This window comes from Vipera ursinii, assembly GCF_947247035.1.
Source record: "Vipera ursinii genome assembly, chromosome: 2".
NCBI classification, from domain to species: domain Eukaryota; kingdom Metazoa; phylum Chordata; class Lepidosauria; order Squamata; family Viperidae; genus Vipera; species Vipera ursinii.
The window spans coordinates 91,200,429-91,215,463 of NC_139513.1; the positions used below are offsets into that span (position 1 = coordinate 91,200,429).

General features: G+C 38.5%; 1 protein-coding gene across 3 annotated transcripts in view; it reads right to left on the reverse strand.

Annotated features, from left to right (window-relative positions):
- The window catches only part of AFF4 (ALF transcription elongation factor 4), a 51,923-nt gene that overhangs the window by 17,364 nt on the left and 19,524 nt on the right, over window positions 1-15,035 (reverse strand). For all 3 annotated transcript variants that reach the window (XM_083355368.1, XM_083355370.1, XM_083355369.1), the window contains 7 exons: window positions 10,655-11,443; window positions 9,204-9,248; window positions 7,478-7,564; window positions 3,859-3,895; window positions 2,423-2,471; window positions 1,577-1,597; window positions 867-921 (listed from right to left, as the gene is read on the reverse strand). In XM_083355368.1, coding sequence (XP_083211494.1) covers window positions 867-921; window positions 1,577-1,597; window positions 2,423-2,471; window positions 3,859-3,895; window positions 7,478-7,564; window positions 9,204-9,248; window positions 10,655-11,443 — 1,083 coding nt within the window. The remainder of the gene's footprint in view (window positions 1-866; window positions 922-1,576; window positions 1,598-2,422; window positions 2,472-3,858; window positions 3,896-7,477; window positions 7,565-9,203; window positions 9,249-10,654; window positions 11,444-15,035) is intronic.

Consider the following 15,035-nt stretch of genomic DNA (forward strand, 5'->3'; position numbering starts at 1 on the left):
CTAGAGGTGTACTTTACTGTACAGGTAGCCCTGGGACAACAGCACTAAACAAAGTGACTTATGAACTGTCCTCAAAGTTACAACCGACCATACCACCCCTGCAATCATATGATCACAATTTGGATGCTTGGCAACTGGTTCACATATATAACAGTTGCAGCACCCCATGGTCATGATTTGCAAACTTCCTCTGGCTCGCAGCATCCCAGAATCCTGGACTTGTCGTTTGCGACTTTCCAAGGGAGCTTCTGACAAGCAAAGTCAATGGGGTAGCCAGATTTGCTTGACAACCGCTTAATTCTCTTAAAAACAGTGGCAAAAAAAAGTTTGTAAATGGGGCACAACTCACTTAACACAGATTTGTTTAGCAATGCATACTTTGGGCTCAATAAGTGGTTTAAGTCGAGGACGATCTGTCCACGTTTTCATCATGTCCGAGTTAAGAGTACACTTATGTATTTTATACGTGATTGCCCGGCCTAGAAGGTAACCCAAAGACCTGAATACCAACACGTCATATGGGCTGTCAGAGGAGTGTAGTCCCATTTCAAGGATTTGCCACTAAGGACATGGCCGGGGAACCACGTGGCAGCTTTTTCAACTGAGGCATGAAAGTGAGCCCGACAGCTTCACTAACTTTTTTTAAAATAAAAAATAAATAAATAATGAATTTATTATTTAAATAGGCTTTCCTAGAGCAAAGATTTTAACTGTGCTGCAATTTAAAACTGTGCTTTAATTTTGTTTTTGTCTTGCCTTGGATTAATTTCATTTTTATATTTATATTAAGTTATTTTGATTGTGTCACAAGGCTGTTCAATTTGGGAGTAAAAAAAGGCAGAACCAAAATTAGTAGTAATAATAACCTGTTCACCATCACTGTCTTCACTGCTGCTGAGTTTCAAATCATTTATCAGAACACTAGGGGGAGGGGGGGAGGGAGAGATGGAAGAAATAATTTTGTTAAAAATATTGTCAGATACACCACATCATGATAATGTCAGTTTTCCTTTATTATTAAACTGAGATACTACTCCAAGAATGATAGTAAGGACTTACAATGCTATCAAAGCCCAATAGTTATTCTGAAAATTCAAGCATTAATTGTAAAAATTCATACCTCAAAAAACAACATGGAACTAGCATTAGCAAAGTCCAAACTATGTTGCAATCATATCTAGAAGCTGCAATATTTAACCAAAATTTAAAAATCAGTCAATAATAAACCATGAACAATTGATCAGGGACTGTAACAATTACTGTTTCAACAATTATAAGTAACTAGCATCACTGAGGCTACAGGTAATAATTTTACAAACGATCCCAAGAAAAACTGATGCAGTAGATAGCAAGCTAAAACCTATTTTTAGATTTACAATTTAGGAACTGTTATATAACTGTTTAACTGAATTGAAAGTTATTAACTCATATTTCATTTTGTCATGCTTTCAAGACCTGGGTTTTGAATGCTTTACATATAACTAAATCTGAACAAAATATTCATATTTTTTTTAAAAAAATTAAGACATTACAGTAAATGATAAACAATACCACGATAACAAACATAGTATCTTACTTTGTCTGGTTTGATTCACATCTGGAATAGAAGCAGAGATTGGGTTAAACATTTTCAAGCTAAGACTTCAAAGTAAATATTAAACTTAGATTGAGTGATATTTTATTTACATTCTGACTTGACTTCTACACATACAGCAGAAAAGACCCTAAAGGTAAAGAAATGGATTGTAACTACTGCAGACTGCATATGAGGCACGTGAGTTTCAAGCTCTTAATACAAGACACCAATTACCTGGTTTATTCTCATAAGTCCTACGTGGCATGGACAATCAGAAGCAGTCTTTGAGAATGTTTCTAAATAATCTTAGGGGTGAACAAGAGATGTTTTTCTCTACAAACAAGTAAGGTTTTAGTAAGACCCTGCTCACCATATTTATGCGGTAAGGGCTCTTCTGTTCAAGCTGGGGGGGGGGGGGGGGAATGGAATCACCCCTGCAACTGCACTGCACTTACAGTAATGCTATAAGCTATAAAAACAACCCTGGAGAAGAAGTCTGAGATTGCCGTTTAAATAATGTTGAACCATAAAGTATTCAAACTATCTGTCTGTCCAGTTCTAAGTCTAGAGCAAAAATAGGAAATAGACTCCCAGCAAACATCAGGGCAAAAGGCTGGACTGGAAATCAAAAACATCCTATTCCAAACATTTCTATATTGCTGCCAAGTAAACCTGACATATCTTTACAACAACAAAAAATTTAAATAAAATAAAAATTATGGAAACCTAGGCCCACAGTCATTTCCTATTCTCTAGGACAGACTCAGGTATCTTGAAACGGTATTTGTATAAAATATGACCATGGCTAATTGGCTTATGTTCACTCAGAAATATAGCCATACTTACGACTTAGACTGGTGGCCATTAGATGCTTTCAGTGAAGGATTGTATCTTTCTGAGCAGAAGAGAATATAATGGCTTAAAAATGAAGTCTGAAAACATACGCACTAACCAAATTATACCTTTACAGACTATAATGGCTCGGATTGATGTTGCAAGATTGGACAACTTTATTATTTCAGAAAAAAAAACCCTTTGTAAATGGATGGTCTGCTTATTTCAGACCATGGAAAGCAAGTGCTGCTTCAGGGAGAAAGAAGCGACACTTTTGTAACAAACATCATTTGTTCAGGATTTCAATATAAGCAAAATACAGCGCAGGTAGTCCTCGACTTACAACAGTCATTTAGTGACCGTTCAAAGTTACGACATCACTGACAAAAGCGACTTATGACCGTTTTTCACACTTATGACCACTGCATGGTCACATGATCAAAATTCAAACGCTTGGCAGCTGAACTCAGATTTATGACAACTGCAGTGTCCAGAGGTCATGTGATCACTTTTTTTGCAACCTTTTTACAAGTAAAGTCAATAGGGAAAACAGTTTCACTTAACAACCATTTACTAATTTACCAACTGCAGTGATTCACTTAATAACCGTGTCAATAAAAGTCATAAAATGGGGCAAAACTCACTTAAGAAATGTTTCACTTAGTAACGGAAATTTTGGGCTCAATTGTAGTCGTAAGTTGAGGACTACCTGTACATTCAAGCTCACTATATTAGCAAAATGTTAGACAAAGGGCAAATATGGCATGGAGGAGAACCTGATGGGGAATAAAGAAAGAAGTCAAGATGTTTGCGAGCCCTAACACTCAACAGCACACCTATATATACATGAAGATCAGTCATCAAAGTTATAGAATAGTTTGATATTTCAAACGGCATGCAGTAATACTAGTCAGAATGCTATTTTTGACAACAATCATTTTTTAAAAGAAATTTGTTTTAAAATTGGAATCACTCCAATTGGAAAAAATAAAAGAACAGGAAAATTATCTCACAAAGGTCTGGCATAGACGTTGCCTGCTTTCAATTCTCTCTCAGTTAGAGAAGCAAGTACACAGCTCTGCTGGTGCTTATTTTTCTTATTTGTGGATATTATAGGATTCACGAATCACTTCTATAGCTTCAAATATCTATCAGGCTCAAAATATATCATGAAAAAATCTCAAATTTAGCTATAGAGCAAGTAAGTAAGGAAATACAAAATTAACTGTAATATGTCCAATGTTCTAATCTTATGTCCTATTAAACAAGCAAGTCTACAACCATGACTGGAAGAATGCACGAGCAACGTGATTCAGTTCTTTCCTCCAATGAAAGTCCCACTAGATCAGTATTAAAATGTTTATTTATATAAAAAAGCCTTCCAAAGGAAATCTGAATTTAAAACATCAAAATTAGACAAGAGAAATAATTCAATTCAATGTACTTACTTTGATCCCCAGTGCCCAAGTTAGATTGCTGAGTTTCCTGTAATAAACAGAAAAAGTTCTGCTATTAACAGAATATATTAAAAGGAAAAGCTTAAGTTACCAAATATCACACACCTTTTACATTTGGTAAGTCCAGTGTGTAATTTAAGTAAGCATAAATGCAAATTTTGCATATGAAAAAGTACAGGTAATCCTTGACTTACAGTGGCACTTAAGACCAGAATTTCTGATGCTAAACCCAATCCTTGCAGTCTTGATTGCCATTATTAACCAAAGCCCAAGGTTGTTAGGCAAGGCAACTTCCTGCTGGCTTCCCACAATCAAAGTCAGTGAAGAAGCTGACAGGAAGTTACAAGTTCTATGCCAGTGAGCAGGTAAGTGGCTGCTGCCAGGTAGGGGTAGGGGGCGCAAGGATATGCGTGAGAGGCCTGCATGGGTCAGGATGGGTGTGTAAGAGCTGTATCATGAGTTGTAGAGGGTGTGCAGGGATGCAGGTTGGCGAGTATTTGGTGTGGATTGGGGAACATGCACATTGGGGAGAGTGGGTGAGGATGCAACGTATGTCAGAGAAGGTCTGAAAGTGGCCAACATGAGCACAAAATGGCTGGGGGGAGGGGCAAGGGGGGGGGGAAAAGACTTACCCCAGTGACTTGTGACCTTCCCTGTTGGCTTCCCCATTGACGTTCTGGGGAAGCCAGCAGGGAAGGTTGCAAATGGCAATCACATGATCACAGAGAGCTGTAACCGCTCATAAGTATGAACCAGTTGCCAAGTGTTCAGATTTCAGTCACAGGATCATGGGAATGCTGGGATGGGTGGAACTCCAAGAACTGATGGTAACCACCATTTGTTCAGCACCATCATAACTTTAACAGTTGCTAACCAAGTGATCGTAAGTCAAGGACTACATAAAATACAGCCCTGCATTTATCACTACCTCAAATACCAAAATTAGGATCAGATGCACCAGATCAGATGCAGATCTGAGAGAAACCTGTCTTATTTAAATTTTAGGTATTTAGTTTGATTTTTCCTTTTTTATTGATATGTGTGATATCATCATGCTTACATCAAACAAACTCTCTGAGGTCTTCAGAAAGAAGGTTAGAGATGACAATGAGTTTAAAGTGATTTAAAAAGATTGCCAAACAACTGGACATAAATCATTCTACTATCCAGAAGGTCATCTACAAATGGGGAAAATTTCAAACAACTGCCAACTTGCTCTGGGCAAGCTATTCCAGTGCATCAAGTTCAAGAGCAGCATGCAAGATGCTGAAAGAAATCTCTAAAAATTCTAGAATTCCATCCATGACTTACAAGTAACTCTAACTCCTATTGATGTCAAAGTGCATAAGTCTAGCTTTAGAAAGAATCTACACAAGTTAAATCTTTGCTGCTCAGAAAGAACATCAGGGCAAGGGTAAAGTTCGCTCACCAACAACAAAGAAAAAAACCAGGACTTTTGAAAGAATGTGCTCTAGAGCAGGGCTTTTCAACCGGTGGTACACGTACCACCTGTGGTGCTTTGCCATGTGGCAGGTGGTACGGAACTGCTAGCCAAGTGTAGCAAGGGAGGGGAATGAGCCGAAGCGAGCCAAGCCTGAGGGAGAGGCAGCTACAGCTGCAGAACTGTCTGGGCTCAGCAGAAGCCGCAGCAGACAGCAGGGCTCCAGCTGATTGGTGCTTCCGGAAGCAGCCCGGAGCTGGAGGTGAACTGAAGAAAAAGTGGGGGGGGAAGCAGAGGAGAGGCTATAAAAGGAGGTGGTTTGGGCAGGAAAGGGGGAAAAAAGACAACAGGGAAAGAGAAGGGGAGGTCAGCTGGCAGGGAGGAAACAGGGACAGAGAAGCAGCAGTTGTTGCTGGAAGAAAAGGTCCCCTGGTTCGTTTTCTCCAACCAGGAGAATGCAAACAGCGCTGATGAAATGAAAAGCCGGCATGTCAGAAAGGAGGTGTGTTTATTTAGTTCTGGATCAGTTGGCAGCTTGACTGGGTTACCATAAGGATTTTTGTACAGTTTTTACAGTGTTTTGTAATTCAGAGGCTCCTCTGTGTGCTTTGGTTATTGGAATATTTTTGTCTGTGTTTTAGGCTAGCAATGAGTCCAAAGTGTTGACTTCCGTAGATTTAATCCCTTTAAACAAATGTAATTAGTTTTACCCCCTTATCTTGAGTCTGTCTATGGCTTTTAGAAAGTTTTCTTTGAAGGTAAAAAGGTTTAATTTTAAAGCTAAAGCTTTTCACAATTGCCAGAGCCTTTCAGTGTGAGATTTCAACATTGTGACACGTGACACCCCTGAGGCAGCTTAAAGAAAAGGATAACGGAGGTTATGTAGCTGGAACTACATTAAAGTGCAGCTTCATCATTTTACCTTCTTAGGATTTCAAGATTATATTAATATTTCATTGGTATCTCCATAAATATGGTTCAGAAAATTATAGCAAAGAACACAATTAGATGAGAAATGTTGACATGTTATAGTGCTATTTCTTTACATAAATTCACAACTTTTGTGAACTTTGGTCACACTGAATGCTCCATAAAACAATTAATTTAATAGTTATTACTAATTGGCTTTCTAACTCATTCAAGAAAATTCTCATATAGGATTTCTGCTTCTAAAAACAAACACACATTAAAATTTATTTGCCTAAATGTTTTAATTGATTATTTTTTTCCACTGAGTTATTAGTTGCTATTAAACAATTTATTATTTAGAAATGTCTGGGCAGGTGTTTTCTCATTTTGTCATTTTTCTATTCAATTTTTGACCAGAGAAACATTAAACTACATAAAAATCATTTTATGCTATATAAAACATTTAGTATCTTCAGAAATTCTGCCTAACCCCAAATTATCAATTTACAATAAGCAAAGGAGGTAGAGAAAGAATGAGTAGAAGGTATTTTAGGATCTGCAAATAGATGCCTAGGTAACCGGCTATAAATCTTCAAGTTTTGCCAAGCAGAAATTATTTGAAAATAGGATCATTTTTTTAAGTTGTTGAACAAAAAAATTATTGAGAAAAGAAACAGAAATAATTTCATGAGAAATTACTATAATTACAATATGGGACATATTTCATGTGCTCAGATATAAGGTTTTCTTTTTTAGCATAAAACTACCAATTTCCAGTCTATTAGATTCTGATTCTGCCCAGTACTACGATTTGTTAACAGATTATTGCAGTTTTGAATATTTTTTCATTAGAATAAACTGTCACTAACATAGTACATGTGTGTTAGAAATCTAGCACTGCACCATTTACACTGGATTTTTTATAGTACTAATAATTCTTTGAAGGCAATGAAATGTCATGTTAGAAAACAGCACAACTCAAGCTTCCACAGGATTCCAGTTATGAATAACTGATATGATTTAATGCGGAGAATATATTAAAAAGATGTTTAACTACAGGTGAAATAATAGTATAAAATGACATTAACGTCAAAACAATTACACAAGAAAGAGAAATTTCAAGGCCACAAAATAAGCAAAGTGTTGAATTGAAATAAACAGATTCTGAAAAACATGCTTCAGAAAAGATTGTTTCCTCATCCCAGACTTATCTGACTTCTAACAACGGCTACTGTGATATTTATAGCATTATTCATTTACCTTCATTGGGAATGGAAACTTTGAAGGTTCAGTTTTGCAGGGTGTGTGTATTGCAGTAAGTGGCGGTGGCCAAATATGGGTCATCTCCTGTTGTGAACAGAAACCCAAAATATTAAAAAAAAAAATAATTCTGCTTCAATACAATACAATTTAACTATATACCTACAGAACACTATTCAGTGTCACTTGATCATGTTCTATATGCATGGCTTGCTGGGGAATTCTGGGAGTTGAAATCCTCATACCTTAAAATTGTTAACATTGAAAAACACGGTTCTAGTGCATACAATGGAAATTTGCCTCAATCTCTTCTTTCTTCCCCAAATGATAATCACCCAACACCATCTTTCACCCCTCAACTCCCCAACTATGGTGCTATAATCAGAGAGGAATCTATTCTGGACATTAAAAAGTAGAGTGACTAAAATGCTGGGTGGAAAGTATATCTGGAAAATTCAATGAGTTGGGCTCATTTACCAATCAACTCCATTTTTTGTCATCTGAGTCAATGACGATCTCTAGCTACTGGATTTATTGCCCAGATAAACTTGAGGGCAAACTGATAAGATGGACTACTGTAGATGGGTATTTCCATGTTTGAAAAATAGCTACAATTCATTCTAGACGGGGCCACATTCTTATCATGAAAATAAGTTATTAAATTTGTATGCTGACTGATTACCCAAAACTCTCAGCATCTCACAACAGCAAAGAAAGAAATTATTATACAGCCAATAAAACTTAAAAGTTAAAAAAAATGGCAAAGACAAATAAAGTGAGAGAATTCTTCTTCTGCGAGAACTCACTAAAGGCTTAAGTGGCTTCAGTACAGCAGAATGCCTTTAATGTCAGCTGGTTTCTGAGTGTTTCTGGAATGATCCGACAATGATAATCCATTTCAGTTTTCTGACTGGATTTCTATAATTTGTATATTGTCTGTCCCTTGATGACCTCAAAACCTTAATGCAGAAGGCAACAGCTACAATTGGTACAATTAGATGGGATCAACATAACATTTTATTTAAAGACTACACTACCTGTCTATTCTCAACCCATTTCAAGATACTTTAAACCCTTAAATTGCTTGGCAAACAAATATACAAAGTATCATCTCTTCCTGTATCAATACTAATATTGTGTGTGTCTGTGTCTATGTCTGCGCACGCGTGTGGGTAAAGAGGTCATTGTCAATGACATCCATTCTTTGAATATTTTAGTTGCAAAAACTTGGCTAGCACTAACATTGCTACTTGGCACCAATCAAGAATCAGTTTGTTTAGTAAATTTTAAAATAATCAAGCATTATGTTAATTGCCTTTGAACTATTTTAATGAAGATTATGTTTGTCTTGTGTGTTCTTTTTCAATTGGAATTAGTATTTTTAGGTATAACTTAATGGCGCTAATATATATCAGTGGGCTCATAAATGATAATATGAATTCTGCTCATAAGGACCCTTAAGACATGCAGTGTTACTGTTTCTTTACCAATGAGCTGCCAAAATGCTCATTCAGAACCTAGAACTGACCTTTTCAGGATAAAGGAGAATTAATTAACATCATTAATATCTGTCCAATGAAATGTTCCTTGTGAATTTTGCTCTCTACTTTTATCTTAATATATGAATATGCTTTTCTTTCATAATTTTTAAAATTATACTTAACTTGTAAGTAGTTTTTAAATAATTAAGCAAGTAAACAATAGCCAATGTAAACATATAACTTACTTTTAGAATCTCATCCACACTGTTCATATCACCAGATGCTGAAGCCTATAAATCAATATTGAAAATTTCACTGAACTACATGTCAACATCTCCAAACCTTACAGCAACATTTTAAAACGTCTTAATGTTTTCACACAGTAGTCTTTGACTTACAACCGTTTGCTTACTGACGTTCAACATTACAACAGTGCTGAAAAAGTCACTTCTGACTGCTCCTCATATTTATGACTGTTACCGCATCCCAGTCATGTGATTAAAATTTAGGTGCTTGGCAACTGGGCATGTATTTATAATGGCTGCAGTTTGGGGGCCATGTGATCAGCATCTGCCACCTTCCCAACTGGCTTCCAAAAAGCAAGGTCAATGGGGAAAGCCATAGTCACACGATTCACTTAAGAACTGCAGTGATTCACTTAACAACTGTGGGCGAAAAGGTCATAAAATCAGGCAGAACCGATTTAACAACTGCTGGTCCCAACTGTGGTTGTAAGTCAAGGACTACTTGTAAAGAGCTATTGTTTTTGTGGGTTACAATGTATATAAATCTTATAAAGTAGGTCTTCAACTCAATTAGGTACTTTCATCTAATAACTGTGATCCTCCCCCAAGCATTACAAATCTCACTAAAATTCACAATGGGCTGAATAAAGCCCTCAGACATCTGTAGCTGTTTACCAAACTATAATTCGTAATAAAAAGTAAGAGGCAAATGGTTATGACAGGACAGCTCTCGTGTCATCCCTGACCCTTGTCTTTTGGATGAATGTCATCCCTGACCCTTGTCTTTTGGATGAATGAAAAATGAAAAGCAAATACTTTTAACTCATTGAAAAAAATATTCTTTAATATGAAAATGTGCATGCTGTATTCTACAACTAAAAACAAGAATCATTCAATTTAAATGCATAGCATACTAAAAACTAATGATACCAGTTTTTCTGGGAGATTATCACTCCACACAGGAGATGGAACAAAAACATAAATTATATTTTTTAATCATTCATCATATACGATACAGTCTTTTTATTTTAAGTATAGAAGGTAGATACAGAATTTGGATCTGCTAGAATTTGGATTCAACTCACAGAACAACTAATGAATTAGGATTAAGCCTTAGAATTTAGCTCATTTAATATACCGAGGTTACCAAAATTATCTTTTTGCATTTCAAATTATCAGAACCAAATATGAACACAAACAAAAACACTATGTACTACCAGCTGACTAGTGCCTTCATGCTAAATTAAAAATAATATGCAGAACTGATGATCAGAACTAATATGCTAACAGTGATGGATCTGTTTTTACTTTTTATTATTTTAGTTTATTTAATGGCCTTTATCTGAAAATGTGCATGCTGTACTTTCTTAGTAACTTTCTTAATGCTAGTTTATATTGACAGAACATCAGAGGTAACCATGGTTCTGACACATTTTAAAAAGACAACTTACATCAAGTGGTTGAGAAGGAATTTTCAGCTTTGTTAGATGTACTTTGCTGCTAGGTTTCAGTTCATTCATATTGTTGCTGTGAGTCTGGCTACTGTAGGGTTCAGAAGATAACTTTGGTTCCATTGATTCCTGACCATCCATAGGTCTTACATAGGCAGTAGGCTTCTGCAACATTGTACTTGACTTTGACATAAGTGAAGGAGGAAACGACTGGCTACCACTAGAAAAAGACGGTACACGAGAAGGTGAGTCCCAATTGGCATCTGGGTCTCGTGGAGATTTGGATCGCTGATGTTCTTTACCGTGATGATCATTTCCATGAGATCTGGAATGGCTGGAGTTCAGAGAAGAAACAACAGATGTTTTTCCAGGACTGGAAGAATGGGATTTTGAATGTTCTGATCCATGCTGGGTTTTTTTGCGGCTACTGCTGCTTCCACCACTGCTATATGAGTCACGATCATGCCTCTGTCCGCTATTGCTAGTGCTGTTGCCACTGTTGCGTTGACTATGTCCACCCTGTAAACCTGAGGATCGTTTCTGTGACTGGGAAGAAGTGCTAGGAGCTGGACCTACAGGCGTCCATTTGCTGCTCTGATGAGAGCCAGTACTGTGTCTCTGATCACCAAAGAAACTTTGGTTTGATTTGTCATCTGTTGCTGATGGAACTGTCGGTTTGGGAATTCTAACAAGTTTCTGGAGAGACTGGTCACCTATAAGATCCGTCATTTCATCATAGTTTCCAAGCATGCTTTGGATACGGCTAGACAATTTATCTTCCTTGCTGGTCTGTAACAAGAATGAATAAAAATAAAAAGATGCATAATGTTACAGTATTAAAATATACAGTAATCATATAAATGTTAAATCAGATGAATTGCTAAATGGTAATATGCATTTGAAAATTATCTATATAATCCTTTTCAGCAGCCACAGGCATTTAAAGCAAAGTTATTTGAAAACCAATCCACCTGCCCAGAAAAAAATACATAATTTGTGGAGTTCCTCAGGGGTCGGTTCTCTCGCCTCTCCTGTTCAACATCTACATGAAACCGCTGGCTGAGATCATTCGTGGTTTTGGAGTTGGGTATCATCAATACGCCGATGATACCCAACTTTTCATTTCGACCCCAAACCACCCCAGTGATGCCCTCGCTGTGATGTCCCGTTGCCTAAAGGCGGTTGGGGTCTGGATGGGGACAAACAGACTTCAACTCAACCCTGACAAGACTGAGTGGCTGTACATTCCGGCATCCCGGGACATTCAAAATGTTCCATCGCTTTCTATGGGGGGTGAGCTCTTACCCCCCGTGGATAGGGCTCGCAACTTGGGAGTCCTCCTAGATTCACGACATACTCTGGAAGATCATATAGTGGCCGTGACTAGGGGGGCTTTCGCCCAGGTTCGCCTGGTGCGCCAGTTGCGGCCCTATCTGGACCGGGATGCCCTGTGTACGGTCACTCATGCGCTCGTGACCTCTCGCCTAGACTACTGTAATGCTCTCTACATGGGGCTTCCCTTGAAGACCACTCGGAGGCTCCAACTGGTACAGAATGCGGCCGCGAGAGTTGTCTTGGGAGTTTCCCGGTACTCCCATGTTACACCTTTGCTCCGCGAGCTGCATTGGTTACCAGTTGTCTTCCGGGTGAGGTTCAAGGTCTTGGTCATGATCTTTAAGTCCTTACATGGCATGGGTCCGGGATACCTCGAGGACCACCTGCTGCCGGTGTCAACTCCCCTCCGCCCTGTGCGTGCCCACAGAGAGGGCCTCCTCAGGATGCCTCCGGTCAGGGAATGTCGACTGGTGGCCCCCAGGGGGAGGGCCTTCTCTGTGGGTGCTCTGGCATTATGGAACCAACTGCCGGTTGAGCTCCGGATGGCATCGGACCTTCGATCCTTCCGCCGCGGGCTGAAGACCCACTTATTTGAATTAGCTGGTCTGGCCTGATGGGGGAATATGGGTTTTTTAATTGGTTTTTTAGTATTCTATTATTGTTGTATTTTAATTGGGCATTGGTTTAATTTTCTTTTAATTTTTGTACTGCTATTTATATATGCCCTGTGAACCGCCCTGAGTCCCTCGGGAGAAGGGCGGTATAGAAATCAAATAAAATATAAATATATAAATATATATAAATATAAATATAATTATTATCCAGAAATAACACCAAAATTCCTTTGATTTTTAAACTACACGTTGTCTGAAAAAGCTGAGTTCCTACCAGGTGTGCCATACCTAGTGAAACACACATGGATGTGGAGATTGCAAAGACTTTATTCTGTGCAAAAAAAAGGACATGGGGCATCACTCTGTAGGCCTGTGCAAAGGCTACTCCTTCAATAGGAGTATATAGTTTATAGTTTATAGTATTTCTTCATAAACCCAGCTTACGCCCACCCCTTTTAGGTCATCTTATCCATGTTACCTGAGTTCAGACAATATTGCTTAGCTAGCATCAGCATTATCTAGCAGCAACCAACACTTTTGTCCCTAATTTCCAGTGACAATTAGCACATTATATCATAATTAGTACATTGCCCTAAGTTCTTCTTTTCCCAAGCCATTGCCTTGTCCTATGATATGTTTGGGGTTTCATTTCAGCAAGCATTCTCAAGTATTTTTGCTTTTGTAAGCATTCTTGACCATTCTTGCAGGTTACTAAGTATCAAGGCTTATATGCTTCTAAATTTTAGCTTCTTAATATAAAGATATTAGGGGAGGGGTCTTTTAGCCTTTCCATGACACTCACTGCAAAAAAGAGCTTTGTATTTTTAGTGATTAATTTTCATCAAACTGAGTATCGTATCAAAATAATTTTAGTTCTGTAATAAAAATATTCAACATTTTGAACTCTTATATCAAAAGTACACCATCTTTTCTAACTTTTTTAAATGCGGTTTTTGTAAACATGCCTTTCTTTTAGGAAACTAAAAAAATCATTTCAATCTTGCAATATAAATTTAAGGCACAAAACTGAAACCCTATTTTTAAAGAAACTGATAAGCTGTCCTCCTAGCGGAACTGTCATTTATAACATATAAAGATCTTTGTTGACAGTGTTGACTGACTGACTAAGCAAAAGTACAGAAGAGGAACTCTCTCTTTCTAGAGATCTGTATCTCCCTTCTTTGAAATCAAGGAATGGCACAAACCATATAAGGGAAAAGAGGAGAACGTTCTCAACACGGAAGGAAGGGTTACTTCCCAACAATCTTGTGGGCCTCCCAGTACTGCTATACATTCAGACCTATGTTTCTGGATGGGTTTATACCAGACATGTCAAACACAAGGCCCGGGGGCCAGATCCGGCCCGCGAAGTGGTTTCATGCGGCCCGCGAAGCCACCCTGGAAACAGTGAGGGAACGGCCCCCACTGCCTTGGCCCTGGCCCAGAGACCCTTCTTCTGCCAGAGACCCTCAGATCTCTCCCACTCCTGCCCGGGTCCCCATAGGCACCCTTGATGCGAACGATGTAGAGCTGGCCGTGTCCACCCAGTAGGCCATACGCACTCTGGCCACGCCCACCCAGTAGGCCACGCCCACCTAGGCCATACCCACCCGGCCCCCTGAGGGCAACCGCAATGCTGATGCGGCCCTCAATGAAATTGAGTTTGACACCCCTGGTTTATACAATGATGGTGAAAATGGGAAGACATAGCATTCCAATTTCAAACCTGAAAGCCAAAAAAAAAAGTTTTAAAAACATGCTGAATTTGTGCCACAATTTCAATCATGTGGGACAGTCAGAGGTTTTAAAAATGGGAATGGAACATTCCACTTCCCATGATGCCTCCCTTTCCATTCTTGTTTGAAGGAGAAAAAATTAAATCAGGTCACTAAAATTTGACCATTTTGTAATGCAATGTTGGAAATGCTGGAATACCAGGCCGTAGATTAATACAGATCTCATAAAGAGAATGGAAAAAACAACAAATTGTCAGTCTTTGCATAGATCATATTGTCCCAAAGGTGCTTTTTCAGGTGGCAACTGGACTTTCTTGTTTTTTCTTTGAAAATGTTTCACTTCTCATCCAAGAAGCTTCTTCAGTTCTGACTGGGTGGTGGGGAATGGAAGGATTTATACTCCTTGCAGACAGCTGGTCATTTGCATTCTTTTAGAGTTGTTAAGACCACCTGAAGGCTTATCTGTGTCACCTCAGTGTCACCTGAATAGTGCAAATGGATGTGGAGCCTTCTTGGAACTGCGAAAAGGACAGTGTTGTAGACTGGAGATAGATGATGTCGTATCCCTCCCCCTCTGTTGAGAGAGGGCTGTTCAATTTTGACATACATGGCCTCTTTGACCCCTCTTTCAAACCAGCGGTCCTCTGTCCAAAATGTGGACTTTGCAAGTGGGCAAACTTTTCCTTCCTACTGCTT